Source organism: Phyllobates terribilis, unplaced genomic scaffold, assembly GCF_046119375.1.
Source record: "Phyllobates terribilis strain yellow unplaced genomic scaffold, ASM4611937v1 Scaffold_1__5_contigs__length_1240528914, whole genome shotgun sequence".
NCBI classification, from domain to species: domain Eukaryota; kingdom Metazoa; phylum Chordata; class Amphibia; order Anura; family Dendrobatidae; genus Phyllobates; species Phyllobates terribilis.
Window position 1 is genome coordinate 306,259,080 of NW_027362761.1, and position 20,200 is coordinate 306,279,279.

Sequence of the window (20,200 nt, forward strand, 5' to 3'; positions counted from 1 at the left end):
CTTGTTTTTCTTTACTTAGAATTTGTATTATGGCAAGAAAAAAGAAGCTAACAGTCTATTCAGTAGGACTATCAGCTGTGTATCCACCAGACTTCTGCACAACACAACTAATGGTCCCAACCCCATTTATAAGGCAAGAAATCCCACTTATTAAACCTGACAGGGCATACCTGTGAAGTGAAAACCATTTCCGGTGACTACCTCTTGAAGCTCATCAAGAGCATGCCAAGAGTGTGCAAAGCAGTCATCAAAGCAAAAGGTGGCTACTTTGAAGAACCTAGAATATAAGACATATTTTCAGTTGTTTCACACTTTTTTGTTAAGTATATAATTCCACATGTGTTAATTCATAGTTTTGATGCCTTCAGTGTGAATGTACAATTTTCATAGTCATGAAAATACAGAAAAATCTTTAAATGAGAAGGTGTGTCCAAACTTTTGGTCTGTACTGATAGATAGAGATATATAGATATATATATATATATATATATATATATATATATATATATATATATATATATACACACATACATACATACATACATACATATACACACAAAGTCCTTATTCTTAAGCTATAAAATGACTTATGAGACTGATGGGGCTCAGTCTCATAATCTAAGTGACTATTTAATGTGCATGAGGGCCCCCTGATGGTGTCAGGCAAGTTAGATTTTAACATTTGGTTGTTTTGTTCTCAAGGGAGAAACTGCAACAGAGTTACCTAGCAGCAGCTTACTCCTCTCTCCCCATTGACAGCACATGCACGCTCAGCTGGGCATACATGTGTAAAGGAAGGAGTGATAACCATTGGCCAAACGAATGTATGACCAGCTTTAGGCCTGTAATCCTCCCATACGCAGTTTATGCTCATAGCTTGGGAGCTCTGGAGCCCTTGGCCATTAACAACCCCTTTCAGACTTGTATAATACACTATGAGATAGGTAGGGTCACATAATAGAGATTTAATTCTTAATATATGAGCAAACACTTTTTTTTTTTTTTAGCAGCAGGTGGGAACGGACTGTGATTAATCTCATGTTGCATCTCATGACACTGCAGCTGATTCCTGTGCATGAGAAGAGCTCAGCGGAGAACCAAATAATCCCAGCCAAAGCCTCACCCTCCTCCAGAACATCCAAAGGTAGCAGTTAACTGAGATAATGTGCCACCGATTATTGCAGTTATTAAGAAGATTAACCCCATTGTTTCCACTCAGGATCAGTTTTATATTAGCTTTCTGTGTAAATCAGGACTTCAATCTTGGAAAACAAAATTATATATATAAATGTAAAGAGAAATTTGTATAGCTCACTGTATTCTTTTGCCAGAACTATTTTGTCTGCCTCGACACTGCAGCCCATCAACCAAATGTGCAGCGAGATACCGACAAGCATGGAGCTGGCATTTACTCCAGATGAATAGACAAAGAACACTAATTCAGCCCCAATCTGCTATTCTCAGTGCTGCCCATCTCCTACACTAAATCCAGCTATATTAGTGAATTTAGTCACTGAGCCAGGGACAAGATGCGGGGAAACCATAAAATAAATGACAGCAAAAATATGTACAGAAATAAAACATTAGAGGTTATGAAGTCCAGTATGAATACTGCTTAGTCACATCATGCAACTTTCCCATTTATGTTGAGGATTACCGTAAGTAATCATTGTCGCCGTAAATGTTTTTGATTGCATTCAGAAATCCCAGTTCTACTTTTACTCAGACGTAATATGTTATTGTATCAAATATCAGCAGTCAGATCTCTTAGGATGGACCCCGGGAAGGAAATATGACTTTATACCATAGAGCGAATAGGTTAAATTTAAAACTACATAACTTATTATGGACAAAAAAAGTGTGGAAATGGCAATGGGCAGGACACTTACCCTGCTGGTAGGTCGCCATCCCACTCTTGCCAAGGGCCTAAGTGCAGCAAACGGTAAGAGGTAATAAAGGATTGTGAGAGGCCAGGACCGCAATTTCAGTGCTGACCTAGACATGCAGGTCAGCTGCCCCAACCTCCGTCTGAGCGCCAGCTGAGGGAACTGCAACCTGTGAGATCAGATACAAGTGTCAGAAGATAGTGCAAGGGTCCAGGGACGGCTTAGGTTGTGACTTGTACCCAGTATGAACCCAACAGTCTTATCTCTCATACCGCTGATTTCACAATGCCCGACATATATCAGGTTAAGAGATTCCATGCACAACCAGCACTGGAAAATGCAGAATCTACAAAATCAGGCCTAATCATATGGAACCAGCCAGACAAGCAAAAAGGAGAAGAATTCTCCAGCTACTTAAGAATAAAGTTATGAGCAAGGGGGGATTTAAGCCTTGCATGTGCTATGGGCCTTTTACCACTGTAATGTTTCTAAGAATTGTTCTCTTGATACAGACGACTCATTAAATTATTCATGGCTGGTTATTATCCCCAAGCCAAGCACATTTCTTCTGCTCTTTCCAGAGAATACCAATAACCACTCCAGACAAAGAAGCTAAAAAGACAAAGCAAGAAGTCTACAAATCACAACCCTCTGAAAACAACCTTAATATTTGCAAGCGAAAAACGAAGGACAATAAGTCCTGGTTTTGCTGTTCTTCATAGAGGCTCGAAAATAAGGGAAAAAAGTAACAAACCTTCTCAGAGTCACTAGAGTGTACAGAGGCTCAGCTTAAGATCTTATACATTGCCGGCAACTCGAAGATGAGGTACCCAGTAACCAGGGCCGCCTCTCGCTCCCCCCTTTCACTGCAGACAACCATGGACCAATCCCTGCCTTGCTGCCTCTTTCCCCATCCATCCTTTCCAGAGACACATTCCTCAGTCCCGGTCCCTCATTCACAGTGCACAATGCTGAGCCAGCTGCTTTTCTGCCCGACTGGACACACAGTAGCATCATTCTCTCCCTCCCCCTCACTCCACTGAATACATAAGGAGCTTTTGCCTAATTAGGCCAAACAAAAGCTTAGCCATTCCTCTCCTTGCCCTTCCCCGTTTCAACTGACCCACAAACTGAGGGTACCTGAAGCGTGCCCGTCTGGATGAGGAGCTATTGTCCAATTTTGCTGGTTCTGATGTGTCAGCTTGTTCTTCCCTCGTAGGGTTAGTGGCACTGGCTGCTCGTGTCCTGCGTACATGAAGTTTCACTTTGCGCAGGTTACATCTGGAGGGTAGAGGATTTACTAGAGGTTTCCGGCATCTCACCATCTCCTTGGGTGCAAGATCGGAGCACGCTGGCCCCTCTGTGACAGGCACATCATCAGGGCTCAGGCCGCCGGTCTTTCATCCTCCTACTCTGGAGCAGGATGTGACGACAGAGATTAATACTCTGCAATAAGCAGGTTTCTACCTTTCGCTCCTCCTTCACCTCCTCAGATGGGAGTTCCGCTCTCCCCTTACAGTGCCGGCTCTACAGTAGGAGCGCTGTACACATCACACACCAAACCGGCATTAAATAAAAAGGAAGAACTTGGTCAACTCTTATTTTATGGTAGAAGGATTCCTGACCATGAATCACTTTCCAATTAAACATTTTTTATTTAGACTTAAAAGGTGTTCTATACATTTTCCCTTAAAAATTCACCTGTGTAACACTGGAAAGAGTCATCATATGTTTTTATTCCACTACATCCCAATTTCTGTAGGACAAGCTGGTTGTTAAAGGGAATCTGTTAGTAGGATCATCCCTCCTAAACAGTCTTAGAAAGTAGAATAAAATCTGTGAATCTGCCTCCAGAGCTTATTTTAAATAAAAGGGGGATTTCCATTCTGATACATGTAGATGAGGAAAGACTGTCAATCATTACATGTCTCACGCTGGTAACGCCCCCTTTTATTTATACTATGTGCTCCTGAGACAGATTAGTGTCTGGACACTAGATCTTAACAGCTCATTTACATATTAAGAAAAATTATGGATTTCTCTTGAACAAGACATTTTTTATGACCTACATGCTCAAATGGACAGATTAGGAGGGTTGATCCCATTGACAGATTGCCTTTAAGAACAAGGTTCATACAAACAAAATGCTACACCTACCATATTAGATTCCATGAATGCATTTATTTGTGTGCAAATTGTGAAAACAGTACACTGATGAAAAACAGCATCATACAAATGCAAACTACAGGTGGTTGACAGTCCTCTCTCCCAACTCCCCCATACACAGAAACAATCTAGAGCTCTCTATGGCGAGAGCAGAGGCATCAGGCAGCGACTTATCTCCCTTTAGAACAAAATCAGGCAATTAAAATCCTACCTCAACATACAAGTGTATCTCACTAAATTAGAATATCAAAAAGTTAATTTATTTCAGTTCTTTAATACAAAAAGTGAAACTCATTATATAGAGTCATTACAAACAGAGTGATCTATTTCAAGTATTTCTGTTAATGTTGACGATTATGGCTTACAGCCAATGAAAACACAAAAGAAAGACATCTCAGTGAATTAGAATACTTTATAACAGCTTAAAAATGTTTTTAAAATCCAAAATGTTGTCCTACTGAAATGTATGTTCAGTAAATGCCCTCAATACTTGGTTGGGACTCCTTTTGCATCAATTACTGCATCAATGCGGCGTGGCATGGAGGCGATCAGCCTGTGGCACTGCTGAGGTGTTATGGAAGCCCAGGTTGCTTTGATAGCAGCCTTCAGCTCGTCTGCATTGTTGGGTCTGGTGTCTCCCATCTTCCTCTTGACAATACCCCATAGATTCTCTATGGGGTTAAGGTCAGGCGAGTTTGCTGGCCAATCAAGCACAGTGATACTGTTGTTTTTAAACCAGGTGTTGGTACTTTTGGCAGTGTGGACAGGTGCCAAGTCCTGCTGGAGAATGAAATTTCCATCTCCAAAAAGCTTGTAGGCAGAGGGAAGCATGAAGTGCTCAAAAATGTCCTGGTAGATGGCTGCACTGACTTTGGTCTTGATAAAAACACACAGTGGACCTACACCAGCAGGTGACATGGCTCCCCAAACCATCACTGATTGTGGAAACTTCACACTAGATGTAAAGCAGCTTGGATTGTGTGCCTCTCCACTTTTCCTCCAGACTCTGGGACCTTGATTTCCAAATGAAAATTTAAACTCTGGGACCTTGTGGAATGTGTCAATGACTGCCTTCTGGACATCTGTCAAGTCAGCAGTCTTCCCCATGATTGTGGAGCCTACTGAAACAGACTAAGGAACCTTTTTAAATGATTAGGAAGCCTTTGCAGGTGTTTGTTAATTATTATAATTTACTAAGATAATGACCTTTATGGCTTGCAGCCAATGAAAACACAATCAACATTAACAGAAATAAACACTTGAAATAGATTGCTCTGTTTGTAATGGCTCTATATAATATAGGAGTTTCACTTTTTGTATTGAAGAACTGAAATAAATTAACTCTTTGATGATATTCTAATTTTGTGAGATGTACAAACATCTAGAGCCTTATGAATAACCTAATATCTACTACAACAACCTGCACTGAACGACTGATCTCAAAATCACATTTAAAAAATTGGCGTGGACTGCGGTCACTAATGTTACAATATGCACAATATCTTAAATTTCCACTACTTCAGATCCAGGCATAATAAATACCAGCGAATGCCCGGGCGCACATGCCTGCAGAGGACGCATCACTATACTTTTAGGATTTCATGATGGTTGGCCAAATCAACTGTACACAATATAAATCCAGTGCCTATGACAGCAAGCCTTGCAGTAAGCTCATAGCATCGGTTTTCAACATTTTATAATAATGCTGTCCAAGATTATGACATGATATTTTTTGTGCCAAGCTTTCAGTACACTTCATACCAAAATAGAAAAAATAAAAATTCAGACACCAAGAGATATATGGCACATTGGGAAAATGCCTCACAACACTTCACGCCATGTTGCAAGTCGCATTTTGTAAAAAAAAAAAATTTATGTTTGTGGCTAAAAGTCTGAACCAAGCAGGGCCTGTAACTTACAAAGATACCATTTACCTGTAGATATAGTGGTTATCTGATGGTATGTAGGGTATAAACCAAGCCTGGCAGACTTACTGGAGTAGGGGCTAAAGGGAGAAAATTCAATTTTTTTCTTCCAGGTGACAGGCTCCCTTGTAGGTGTATGTGCAAATACACTCTGGATTTTCCAACACATGTTTTTTTCCTGCAGCATATTCGTGCAGAAAATCTGCTGCGTTGAACAGTTCAAACAAAATGTGATTTCACAACTTATGCCCACTGTGCATTTAAAGAGATTGTTGAACTGTGTATTTGTTTTGTTTTTTTTGTTTTTTTGTTTTTTTTAAAAAAAAAAATGTAAGTGCAGAATGCATTTTATCCTATAATGCAGACCTGGGCAAAATGCGGCCTGAGGGCCGGACAGAGACAGCCAAAACGCTGAAAATAGTGGCCACGGGGAGCAACTTGCACGCTGCCGCCCACATCCCAATATTACCTTTCTGCATCCTCAGGATGCAGACAGCAGTGAATCCATTGGCATAGGCTTCCACCAATCAGCATGTGAGAGACAGCAGACACCATGACATCACTACATCACGTCTGCTGTGCGGAGAGTCAGGACAAAGGAGACCGGAGAAGAGCGCTGGGGGGAACGGAAGCATGTGTGGGGTTTTTTTTCAATAGACTTTTTTTCCTGTTACAGTCTGTTAGTTTGTTCACATTTGTATGTAACCCCTTCTCATGTACAACACCATGGAATCAATGGTGCTCTAAAAGTAAGTGTATATGGGATGTATGCCTGTATACAGCGAGGCTGCGTGAGGGCTCACACTGTATACAGAGAGGCCACGTGACGGATCACACTGTATATAGGGGGGCTGTGTGGAGGTTCATACTGATCAATATTAAGTGATATTAATTATAAATATTTTATATTGTAAGTTATATTAGTATTGAGCAGATTTAAATCTGCACCAAGTCAGCTAGTCAGAAATAAGAAACGCGTGCATGACACTTCAGGATTCTCATTCACTTTGCTGGAATTAGGAAATCCTTCAGGTTTTGTGACATATCTGCAACGTGTGCACAGGGCCTAAGGGGAACCCGACTGTTCTCTGCACATGCTAGGGGGTGACCACCACCATCCCTGTACACATTCTCTCTACTGAAGCTCAATATGTCCTTTCTCCAAATGGGATGAAAGGCTGATTATTTGTATTTCTATTCACCCTCTCAAGTATTTTTGCATTATACAGTGCTCAATTAATTTTCCCGATGGGCCACACAAGAGACAGTGACTGTTGTGGAGGGCTGAACCAATAGGCTGAAATTAATTCTGCAGCATGTCGATTCTTTCAGTGTTTTTGCTGCAGATTTCACTCATACTAATGAGTGGGGAAAAATATGCGCCAAAAACGCATGTAAAAATGCATCAAAACCGCCTATTTTTGTCGCTGCGTTTTTCCTGCCTAGAGATATAGAAATGGTGCAGAAATTTCTGCACATACCCTTAATCTTGCAGGGAAACAACTGTTTCAATTGCAATACAGCACGGCCAATAGTAATGGCCACGTGGTTTTTCAGATGAAACAGCTGGTTACTTGTGAGATTACGTTATTGTTCAGGGAAACACAAGACCACAGCAGCTCAGGGCTGCTGTGCTTAGAAGATGGGCACATGTATTCAATCCCTACAAAGGCATTGTCCCCTTTCAGAAAAATCTTACAATCATGCAAATTTTGCAGAAAAAAAAGTGCAGTGCTCTACGCCCCTACCCAAGATTAGAGCACGGCCTCCTAGTCGCTGTTTGGCGGCAGTGGTAATGTTACATCGACATCGTTGCAGCTACTGAGCTCAACAGCTCTGCTTATGTACAGTTGAAACCAGAAGTATACATACACTATATAAAAAGACACATATGCATGTTTTTCTCAATATCTGACATGAAATCAAAATAAACCTTTCCCATTTTAGGTCAATTAGGATTACCGTAATTTTTAATATTTGCCAAATGCCAGAATAATGAGAGAGAGAATGTTTTAATGCATTTTTATTACTTACTGCAAAGTCAAAAGTTTAAATGCACTAAGATTACTATGCCTTTAAATAATTCTGGACTGCCCATCTGATGATGTTTGGAAGCTTACGAGTTAATTAGAGACACACCTGTGGATGTATTTTAATGCACACCTGAAACACACTGCTTCTTTGTGCAGCATCATGGGAAAGTCTAAAGAAATCAGCCAAGATATCAGGAAGAGAATTGTGGACTTGCACAAGTCTGGCTCATCCTTGGGTACAATTTCAAGATACCTGAAGGTGTAATAATAATAATAAAAGTATTAAAAATTATAGTAATCCTAATTGACCTAAAACAGGAAAGGTTTATTCTGATTTCATGTCAGATATTGAGAAAAACATGCATGTGTGTCTTTTTATATAGTGTACGTAAACTTCTGGTTTCAACTGTACAGTAGATGGTATGAGCCACTAAACTCAGTGATTGGATGCAGTGCTGTTGCTGTGACTGATGCAGCCAAACACAGACCAGGCAATTTTTTTTTTGTGCTTTGGTTTTTACCTGCCATTTTTCCATGCCTAATAATTTTAGATTTAAGTTAAAGCCGTATAATAGCATATTTTTACAGTGAAGAGTTATAGTTTTGAATAACACTGTTTACTTTATCATATAATGTGCTCAAAACAAGAAAACATTCCAAAAAGGATGATATTAATAGCGTGTTCCCATGGCGTCTTAAAGACTCTGGCTGAACCACAGAGTTATCCCAAGATGAAAAGGTTGGCGATCATTTTCCTGAAGTGTCTTCGAGGGTGTCTTTTCAGCGGCGCTGGCATCTTTGCTCTGTTCAGTATTTTCAAGTGTATAGAGAAGGCGGCTTCCAAACGAGGCCACCAAAGAATAAACCTGTTACTTTTTTCCAGTGACATACAGACAGAACGTGTGCACAGATTTTTTTTTTTTTGGAGACATTTTGCAGTGCTTTTTCAGGTGGAATCAGCCTGAAAAATAGATCAGTTTTGTTTTTTTGTTTGTTTTCCCCTCCTCCCCTAAGGCTATGTGCAATAGCCTTAGGGGAGGAGGGGGAAACAAAACAAAAAAACTGCACACACAATCCCACCATTATTTTTTTTCCTTTCACTTTACAGCATTCATTGTGCAGTATAAAATAACTGGTAACATGATTCTTCAGGAAAATTCTTACAGAATGATTAAGTCTTTATTTGAGTGGGAAAATAAACATTTCTTAACTTTGTGAAAAAATAATTGGCCTTTACTGCTATTTTAACCATTTTTTTGCAAGATAAGATAAATGTTAATGACACCATTATTTTGATTGCTTTTTATTGCATTTTTGGGGGACCCATATGATGCTTTTTCTACGAGCCAATGTACCTGGTGCCTCTGCACATGGCACTTTATTGCTTATAGTTATTGTTTATCCTCTTTTGATACTGCATTATTTCTTGTCTGTACATGAGGATTCCACCTTTCTTCACTGAATACTGACATGAGTTTATGGGTAGTGTGCATTTTTACCCATCTCCGATATCCTCCACAGTCACATATCTTTATTATTTACCATGCCAGTCACATGGGTCAGTGCCAATTTTTGGCTTAAGAAACAGGTTCTGGTACAACTTTGAATGTTTTTGTCTTGTGTAGGTTTTGGTACTTGTTACTTGTAGATTTCTATTGTTTAAATTTAGAAAATGCAACCGATCTTTTGTACGCGTCTTAATAAATGGCAACTCCAGGGTTAGAATTCCCCTCCCTCCCCCTCTTTATGATGATCATACAGGTTGAATAATTTTATATTTTGAAATTTTTAGAGACATGGTGATATCAAGTGTTTATGCCAGTTTAAAAATAAAGTAATAAAGGGGGCAATTCAAACATTTTGTTTTTTTACTATTTTTTTTTGTCAATCCCTAGATGAAGGTGTCAGTGCCTCGTACTGCAGCGTGGCCTCAGGCAAGTGAATAGGACTGGAGTACCACATACAATTGCCCCATAGAAACATGCTGCTGTTACAGTGAAAAAAAATGAAGGGGATGCAAAGTATACTGTTGGACCCCCACAGATCAACAGTGACAGCCTACAATAATGACCCTAAATGTTTGAAGCAACCCTTCATCCAATTAGAAATTGCTATTATACACCATGTATGGTACACGCAACCGAGGTCGTCCTTTTGAAAGAAAATGCTGCCTTTTTTCTTTCCTGGAGATCCATTTGCCAGTCTGCAAAACGACAACCAGATGGACAGGCTGCCCTTTGACAGCATGCTTAGAAAGTCTTAGACATGACTACCTAAGCCCATGTTCACAAGGATCGCAATTGCTGTGGTGTGTGTAGATAATATGGTGCATTTATTAGCAAAGTAGATGTCGTTTCAAAAAAAAAAAAAACCCATGGCTACTAAGCGTTTAAACATGCTGAGGAAACGTGTGCTTTTTGGTGCATCTTCAGTCCCCCATATTCAATGAGGAACAATTAATTGCAATTTTGCATTGAGATTCTGCACTGTTTTTCACAAAAAAAATTTTTAAACATTTTGCGACAAATCCACCCCAAGAAAGGATAAATTCCTCAAAACAAAAAGCAACAATAATGCAACAAACACAGCAAGTTCCTATTACATATTTTAGAGCAGGCACCTGCAGAAAATACAGACATAAAAGATAGCGTAAACTATATGTGTGAACATGATCCACATGATTAGAGGTCTCGGAATCGGATGATTGGGAATGTCAAAGGCGCCAAAGCCAATAAATATTAACAGATGCATTTCTTACCAGTAAAAAACACAGAGGTCTATGGGGAAAAAACGCCACAACAAAAGCGGCCACACTGACAACGCTGAGATATGGACTAATAAAAAAAGCTATAGACAAAGTGCAACTTATGTGCAGACCAAGAAATACGCAGAGACCCCCATCATGTGAGGGCGCAGTAATAAGCCGGGACCGGTACTCACCTCCCAGGTGTATGCGACTTTGGGGGGCACCTCTAAGCCGAGGTTCTGCAGCTGGCGGTCCTTATAGCCCTCGTACTGCCTGTAGCCAGCGTAGCCTCCGCCTGTCCCCAGCAACAAGTACAGGGGTCTGACCCTGGCGCCCACCGCAGCCGATGCAGCATGAAGTCTTCTCCCATCTACACAATACAGGACACTTATGAGAGGAGGACACCAGAGACATGGAGGCACACACAGGGCTGGGAGTACTCACTGGAGTGGAGGCTCCTCCTGGGTACACTGCTCTGGGTAAGGCGCCCTGCCTTCAAGAAGCTGCAACAGAGGAAGCCATTGCATCAGACACACTAAACACAAACCTTCCGCTCCTTGATGTCGGTCCCACTGACAAGACACCTGCCCTCCGCTGCCATATAATCACCTATAGAGTCTGTGCTGACAGCCGCACGCCCTCCACATGCACAGCGCCATCTTTCTTCTTACACTAAGGGGGCGGGGCTAAGACAGTAAACGTCACTGAGCCGGCAGCCAATCACGTGCTTATTGCTACTTCCGTTCTCAAAAGCCAGGGGGAAAAAGCAGAGCAGACGCGCCATATTATCGGAGACCAAAGTGTGCAGGTGGTCGTGTCGTGAGGTGGCGCTGTGGCACCCTGGTGGGGTATAAACCATCTTCTATATGATTGTGCTTCTTATCGATCAGACTGCACTTTATAAGTGCTGGCTCAGGGCACCTGCTTTAACCACTTCACGCCAGGGCAATGTTTTGTATTTGCACTTTTGCTTTTCCTTAACCCCTTTACAACCCAAGGTGGTTTGCACGTTAATGACCAGGCCAATTTTTACAATTCTGACCACTGTCCCTTTATGAGGTAATTACTCTGGAACGCTTCAACGGATCCCCCTGATTCTGAGACAGTTTTTTCATCACATATTGTACTTCATGATTGTGGTAAAATTTCTTCAATATCACTAGCGTTTATTTGTGAAAAAAAAACAAATTTGGTGAAAATTTAGCAATTTTCAAAATTTGAAACTTTATGCCCTTAAATCAGAGATCTATATCACACAAAATAATTAATAAATAACATTTCCCACATGTCTACTTTACATCAGCACAATTTTGTAACCAAATTTTTTTTTTATTGGGGAGCTATAAGGGTTAAAAGTTGACCAGCGATTTCTCATTTTTCCAACAAAATTTACAAAACCATTTTTTTAGGGCCCACATCACATTTGAAGTGACTTTGAGAGGTCTGTATGACAGAAAATACCCAAAAGTGACACCATTCTAAAAACTGCACCCCTCAAGGTGCTCAAAACCACATTCAAGAAGTTTATTAACCCTTCAGGTGCTTCACAGGAATTTTTGGAATGTGGAAGAAAAAAATTAACATTTAACTTTTTTCACAAAAATGTTACTTTAGACCCAATTTTTTTTATTTTTGCAAGGGTAACAGGAAAAAATGGACCCCAAAATTTGTTGTGCAATTTCCCCTGGGCACGCAGATACCCCATATGTGGGGAAAAACCACTGTTTAGGCGCACGGCAGGGTTCGGAAGGGAAGGAGAGCCATTTGACTTTTTAAATGTAAAATTTGCTTGAATAATTAGCGGACGCCATGTTGCGTTTGCTGAGCTCCTGATGTGCCTAAACAGTGGAAACCACCCACAAGTGACACCATTTTGGAAACTAGACCCCTTAGGGAACTTATCTAGATGCGTGGTGAGCACCTTGAACCCCCAAGGTGCTTCACAGAAGTTTATAATATTGAGCCATAAAAATAAAATTTTCACATTTTTCCCACAAAAATGTTTTTCAGCCCCCAGTTTTGCATTTTCATAAGGGTAACAGAAGAAATTGCACCATGCAGTTTGTTGTGCAATTTCTCCTGAGTTAGCAGATACCCCATATGTGGGGAAAAAACACTGTTTGGGCGCGCGGCAGGGTTCGGAAGGGAAGGAGCGCCATTTGACTTTTTGATTATAAAATTTGCTTGAATAATTAGCGGATGTGCCCCTGATGTGCCTAAACAGTGGAAACCCCCCACAAGTGTCACCATTTTGGAAACTAGACCCCTCAGGGAACTTATCTAGATGAGTGGTGAGCACCTTGAAACTCCAAGTCCTTTACAGAAGTTTATAACATGGAGCCGTGAAAATAAAAAAAATCAAACTTTTTCCACAAAAATTATGTTTTAGCCCCAATTTTTTTTATTTTCACAAGGGTAAGAGGAGAAAATGGACCCCAAAAACTTTTGTGCAATTTCTCCTGAGTACGCCAATACCCCATATGTGGGGAAAATACAGTGTTTGGGCGCACGGCAGAGTTCAGAAGGGAAGGAGCACTGTGTGACTTTTTGAACGCAAAATCGGCTGGAATCGAGAGCGGACGCCATGTAGCGTTTGGAGAGCCCCTGCTGTGCCTAAATAGTGGAAACCCCCCACAAGTGACCCCATTTTGGAAACTACACCCCTCAAGGATTTTATCAAGGGGTATGGTTAACATTTTGAACCCAGAGGTACGACACAGAATTTGATAACATTAGGTCATCATATTGAATAAGTTGTCATTAGTCTTGAGCGCAAGTGCTCACTACTTGAGTTTGCATCGGGTACTCAGGTATGCACCATGTATCACGGGTGCTCAAGTGAAATGATCGAGTCCCCGCCCGCATGTTTCACGGTTATTAGACACCCCAAAAAAAACATGCGGGGATCGCTCGTGCATGGCAGGCAATCCTTGCGAGTTTTTTTTGGCCGCGAAGCATATGGAGCGGAGACTCGAGCACCTGGGATACTCAATGCATACCCGAGCACCCGATGTAAACTCAAGTAGCGAGCACTTGCGTTCAACACTAGTTGCCATATCGTCATCTTCTTTTTTTTTTTTTTTTTTTTTTACTTTTGAAAAAAAAAACAACCCCAACCCTAACATTAGCACAACCCTTACCCCAGCTCTAGCGTTTATTTTTTACGCCGTTCCTAGTGCTTTATAAGTGATTAGACGACCTTATTATTCGGGTCGGTGCGACTACAGAGATACCAGAATCATATCGGGTTTTTATGATTGACAGCGGTCACACACTAAAAGACACATATTTTGTAAAATCTAGTTTTTGCATCACCATATTTTGAGAGCTATAATTTTTCCATATTTTGGCAGACAGTCATGTGACAGCTCGTTTTTTGCGGGATGAGTTGACGTTTTTATTGTTGCCATTTTCAGGCACGTGACATTTTTTGATTGCTTTTTATTCCAGCTTTTGGGAGGCAGAATAAACAAAAGCCAACAATTCAGGAATTGTTTTTTTTTAAATCTTTTTATTCTACTTCATGTGTGGTAAAATTGATGAGGTAGCTTTATTCTTTGGGTCAGTATGTTTACAGCGGTACCACATTTATATCGTATATATGTTTTGGCGCTTTTACACAATAAAAGCTATTTTATAGAAAAAATTATTTTTTTGCATCGCTTTATTCTGAGAGCTATAACTTTTTGATTTTTCGGATGATGGAGCTGTATGGCGGCTTGTTTTTTGCGGGACAAGATGACGTTTTCAGCGGTACCATTTTTATTTATATTTGTCTTTTTTATCGCGCGTTATTCCATTTTTTGTTTGGCGGTATGATGATAAAGCATTGTTTTTTGCTTTTTTTTTTTTTTTTTTTTTTACCGTGTTCACTGAAGGGGTTAACTAGTGGGACAGTTTTATAGGTCAGGTCGTTCTGGACGCGGCGATACCAAATATGTGTACTTTTATTGTTTGTTTGTTTTGTTTTTTCATAATAATATTTATTGATGGGTACATTATATTTTTATTTTTGGTGGATTATTTTTTTTTTAAATATTTTTACAATTTTTTTAAAATCTTTTTTTTCACTTTCTGACAGTTTTTTTATTTGTTTACTTCGTCCCGCTATGGGACTTTCACTTTTTTTATTCTGATCGCCTGCATAGCATAGGGATGGAGCACCATCCCTGTGCTATTCAGGCTGTCAGCGCTGCACAGTGAGAAGATCGTTTGGTCATGCACTGCGCATGACCAAAAAATCTTCCTGCTGTCTGGTGACCCGGATGTTGTCATGACGACATCGGGTCGTCATGGCAACACCCGGGAAGCCGCGGCAGACAGCGCTGGAGGCCGGAAGAGGAGGTGAGTATCCCGATCACCTCCCCTTAGCCACTGCAATGCTGCGATCGACTTCGATCGCAGCATTGCGGGGGTTAATGTGCCGGGAGCGGTGCGGGACCGCTCCCTGCACATAGTACCGGGTGTCAGCTGTGACAATCAGCTGACACCCGGCGGCGATCGCGCCCGCACAGCCTGTGTGCGCGCATGATCGCCATGCCGTACTAATACGGGTCAGGCTCTTAAGTCCCAGGGCACAGACGCGTATTAGTACGTCATGGGCTTTAAATGGGTTAATATTCTTTTAAAAGCCATAACTTTTTTTTATTATTATTTTTACACCGCTATAACCACAAAGATTTATTTTTTGCTGCAGGACAAGCTGCACCCTTAATGACCCCATTCATTTTACCATGTAATGTACTGAGTAACGTGAGAAACAGTGCAGTGAAATGGTGAGAAATGCAATTCTGCCTTTGTTTTATGAGTTTTGCTTTGCTTGCGCTGTAACAATGACCTGGCAATGTGATTCCACAGGTCAGTGTGATTACAGTGATACCAAACTCACTTTTTTTAATGTGGTAAAAAAAAAATCAGAAGTTTATAACAAAAAAAAATATTTTGTGTGGCCATTTTTTGAGACCTGTAACAGTTTTCCTTTTCCACCAATAGAGTTGTGTGGGGGTTGCTTATTGCTTGGCGAGCTGACTTTTCATTGATACTATTTTGCGGTACATACAGTGGGTACAGAAAGTATTCAGACCCCTTTAAATTTTTCACTCTTTGGTTCACTGCAGCCATTTGGTAAATTCTAAAAAGTTCATTTTCTTTCTCATTAAAGTACACTCTTCACCCGATCTTGACTGAAAAAAAAACCCAGAAATGTAGAAATTTTTACAAATTTATTAAAAAAGAAAAACTGAAATATCACATGGTCATAAGTATTCAGACCCTTTGCTCAGATACTCATATTTAAGTCATATGCTGTCCATTTCCTTGTGATCCTCCTTGAGATGGTTCTACTCCTTCATTGGAGTCCAGCTGTGTTTAATTAAACTGATAGGACTTGATTTGGAAAGGCACACATCTGTCTATATAAGACCTCACAGCTCACAGTGCATGTCAGACCAAATGAGAATCATGAGCTCAAAGGAACTGGCCAAGGAGCTCAGAGACAGAATTGTGGCAAGGCACAGATCTGGCCAAGGTTACAATATAATTTCTGCATTACTCAAGGTTCCTAAGAGCACAGTGGCCTCCATAATCCTTAAATGGAAGAAGTTTGGGACCACCAGAAGTCTTCCTAGACCTGGCTGTCCAGCCAAACTGAGCAATCGTGGGAGAAGAGCCTTGGTGAGAGAGGTAAAGAAGAACCCAAAGATCACTGTGGCTGAGCTCCAGAGATGCAGTAGGGAGATGGGAGAAAGTTACACAAAGTCAACTATCACTGCAGCCCTCCACCAATCGGGCCTTTATGGCAGTGGCCCGACGGAAGCCTCTCCTCAGTGTAAGACATATGAAAGCCTGCATAGAGTTTGCTCAAAAACACATGAAGGACTCCCAGACTATGAGAAATAAGATTCTCTGGTCTGATGAGACAAAAATAGAACTTTTTGGTGATAATTCTAAGCGGTATGTGTGGAGAAAACCAGGCACGGCTCATCACCTGCCCAATACAATCCCAACAGTGAAACATGGTGGTGACAGCATCATGCTATGGGGGTGTTATTCAGCTGCAGGGACAGGACGACTGGTTGCAATTGAAGGAAACATGAATGCGGCCAAGTACAGAGATATCCTGAATGAAAACCTCTTCCAGAGTGCTCTGGACCTCAGACTTGGCCGAAGGTTCACCTTCCAACAAGACAGTGACCCTAAGAACACAGCTAAAATAACAAAGGAGTGGCTTCAGAACAACTCTGTGACCATTCTTGACTGGCCCAGCCAGAGTCCTGACCTAAACCCAATTGAGCTTCTGTGGAGAGACCTGAAAATGGCTGTCCACCAACATTCACCATCCAACCTGACGGAACTGGAGAGGATCTGCAAGGAAGAATGGCAGAGGATCCCCAAATCCAGGTGTGAAAAACTTGTTGCATCATTCCCAAGAAGACTCATGGCTGTACTAGCTCAAAAGGGTGCTTCTACTCAATACTGCGCAAAGGGTCTGAATACCTATGACCATGTGATATTTCAGTTTTTCTTTTTTAATAAATTTGCAAAAACTTTTACATTTCTGTTTTTTCTGTCAAGATGGGGTGCAGAGTGTACTTTAATGAGAAAAAAAATTACTTTTTAGAATTTACCAAATGGCTGCAATGAAACAAAGAGTGAAAAATTTAAAGGGGTCTGAATACTTTCCGTACCCACTGTATATGCCATGCCAGCCAATAATAGAATAGATTACCAATTCAGAGCTAATGTTTATAATAAAGCATCTCATAGGGTGAATGGACATGTAAAATAATCATGTAATGTAAAGAAACTTGTCCTCATTGGTGAAAAGGGAGGTCAGTGACGTGTGCGATTCATCATAGTTCTTACCACCACATTTATTCACATGTCACTGCCAATGATGTTTGGTTTGATATCCATCCCTTATTTTCATGTTCTTCCTGTGGTGCCACCTGCCGTGGGTGGCGAGCCCGTTGAGCGTCACTTCCGTTTCCGGTGTGGCGCGCTTCGGGTGTGCATTCCACGCTTGGACGCATCGCTCTTCCTATTGCACAATACAATAGCTTACCCCATGTGAAGGAAGTGACCGCTCATATAGTAACAGTTAGTTAGACAGCTTTTAGTGGTCGTAACCATGGATAACTAAGCTATTGCAATGCCCTACAAGAGGTAAAAGATATAGCGAATCTGAAGAACTATACTACATTCCTAATTAGAGGTATTTGCTAATATTATTAATATTACACCTACTACATATTGGGATAGGATCTTGGAGATGGGAATACCCCTTTAAGCCTCGCGCTTGCTTCTTTGGCAACGCTCTCCGCCCGGCAGCCAATCTGCTTGCTTGTTCTTTGCTGATGCATGGCTTGGCGTGCATTCCTTTCGCTCCATCCTGGACTCCACCACCTCCTCTCCTCTTAGGCACCATTGCTCTTCTCAACGCCAACCTTGATATCTTGTCTTCCCTGCTGGCAGCTTCCTGCTACAGGACTGGGTAGGCTCTGTCCATGTGGCACACAAGTTTACCAGCACTCCTCAGCAGCCCTTCCCTTGTACTTTCCTCTGCCTATTAGTAGTGAGACTCGCTACCACCTATCCCCCCTATTATTCTCCACTTTGCCTGCTCCTCCTGCAAGAAAAAATTGCCCTCAGGTAAATATAAGATCCTTTGCCCCAACTGAAGTCCTTCCACAATGCAGCCCTCACAGGAGCCCCCGCTGCCCAGGATGAGAGAGAGACCCTTCCCCCCGAGTGGGCTGCCCTTCTATCACAATCTGTCGCTGACCTAACAAAGGTTTCCCATATCTTGGTCATGGCCATTGAGCCTCTGCCTTACCCATTGTAACATACCTGGTGGCGTCCTTGCATAGTGGTTCATCTCCCACTGTGCAAGAGCGCGCACTTGATTTCCAGTCCAGACTGCCACTTTGGCTTCTTTCCATACTGTCTGCTTTGCTCTACTCTGGCTGCTTAGGGCGACGCCCGCTGAACTTCCTGTTTCTTGTAGCTGCTGCAGACACACCCCTAATGCGTCTTCAGCCTATTGCTGTCTGTCACCTGGTATTTAAACCAGATCCTCCTTGGAATCCATGCCTGAGCATCTTGTTCTGTCAGTTGGTTTCTTGTCACTGATGTGCCAGGTCCTGTCTATGTTTCCTGCCTTGCGGTATCAGTTCCCCTGTCTGAACTGTGTCCTGTCTGTGTACTCTAGGCAGCTGTCTGTCTGCCTTCCTGGAGGCTGTATTTCCAGGCCTGTCTGAACACGCTCCTAGCCTGTTTGTTTCGCCCTCTGGGGGCCGCATACCCAGACTCGCTCCTGTATTTGTTGTAGTACAGTTCCTGTCTGAACTGTCTCCTAGCTTCCTACCTGTTTTGTCTTTATGTCCGTTTGTTCCCTTTTTCTGCAGTGTCTGAACCAGCACTTGGCTTTACCTAGGCTCGTTCTTGCATTTTGTTGCAGTAACTGTTCTTGTCTGAACTGTCTCCTAGTTTCCTACCTGTTTTGTCTTTCTGTCCATTTGTTCCCTTTTTCTGCAGTGTCTGAACCAGCACTTGGCTTTACCAAGGCTCGTTCTTGCATTTTGTTGCAGTAACTGTTCTTGTCTGAACTGTCTCCTAGCTTCTTACCGGTTTTGTCTTTATGTCCGTTTGTTCCCTTTTTCTGTAGAGTCTGAACCTGCACCTAACTTCTACTCGTTGTCATTGTACTTCCGTTTGTGAGTTGGAGTTCTTTCGCTACTTATTTGCAAGTACCTTGTGTGTATCTGGTTCTGCCTTTCTTTTCCAGTCTGTTCCGTGTGAACAGAGCCCTGTCCCCTTTGCTTTATCTTTGTTTACCGCTTCGGCGATTTATCTCTGTCCTGTCTTACTTACCGCTTCGGCAGTTCCTGCCCGCTCAGCCTTGTCCACCGCACTTGCGGTTTTGCTCTGCTCAGCCCTGTCCACCGCGTCTGCGGTTTTGCTCTGCTCGGCCTTGTCCACCGCGTCTGCGGTTTTGCTCTGCTCAGCCTTGTCCACCGCGTCTGCGGTTTTGCTCTGCTCAGCCTTGTCCACCGCATCTGCGGTTTCTCTCTGCTCAGCCTTGTCTATCGCGTCTGCGGTTTTGCTCTGCTCAGCCTTGTCCACCACGTCTGCGGTTTTGCTCTGCTCAGCCTTGTCCACCGCGTCTGCGGTTTCGCTCTGCTCAGCCTTGTCTACCGCGTCTGCGGTTTCGCTCTGCTCAGCCTTGTCTACCGCGTCTGCGGTTTCACTCTGCTCAGCCTTGTCTACCGCGTCTGCGGTTTCGCTCTGCTCAGCCTTGTCTACCGCGTCTGCGGTTTCGCTCTGCTCAGCCTTGTCTACCGCGTCTGCGGTTTTGCTCTGCTCAGCCCTGTCCACCGCGTCTGCGGTTTTCCTCTGCTCGGCCTTGTCTACCGCACCTGCGGCTCTGAACCCGTCTCCCAGTCT

At 42.1% G+C, this 20,200-nt stretch overlaps 1 protein-coding gene across 5 annotated transcripts in view; it reads right to left on the reverse strand.

Annotated features, from left to right (window-relative positions):
• PISD (phosphatidylserine decarboxylase) overlaps positions 1-11,459 on the reverse strand; it is a 36,848-nt gene extending 25,389 nt beyond the window's left edge. Inside the window, exons 1-3 of one of the 5 annotated variants that reach the window (XM_073673836.1) lie at positions 11,366-11,459; positions 11,201-11,259; positions 10,951-11,126 (exon numbers count right to left, since the gene is read on the reverse strand). In XM_073673836.1, coding sequence (XP_073529937.1) covers positions 10,951-11,126; positions 11,201-11,259; positions 11,366-11,415 — 285 coding nt within the window. In that variant the 5' untranslated portion in view covers positions 11,416-11,459. Of the gene's footprint in view, positions 1-1,889; positions 2,056-2,640; positions 2,968-3,026; positions 3,738-10,950; positions 11,127-11,200; positions 11,260-11,365 lie in introns of those variants that run through there. The other 4 variants (XM_073673854.1, XM_073673828.1, XM_073673820.1 and 1 more) reach the window with 4 other exon arrangements.
• Positions 11,460-20,200: the final 8,741 nt, after the last annotated feature.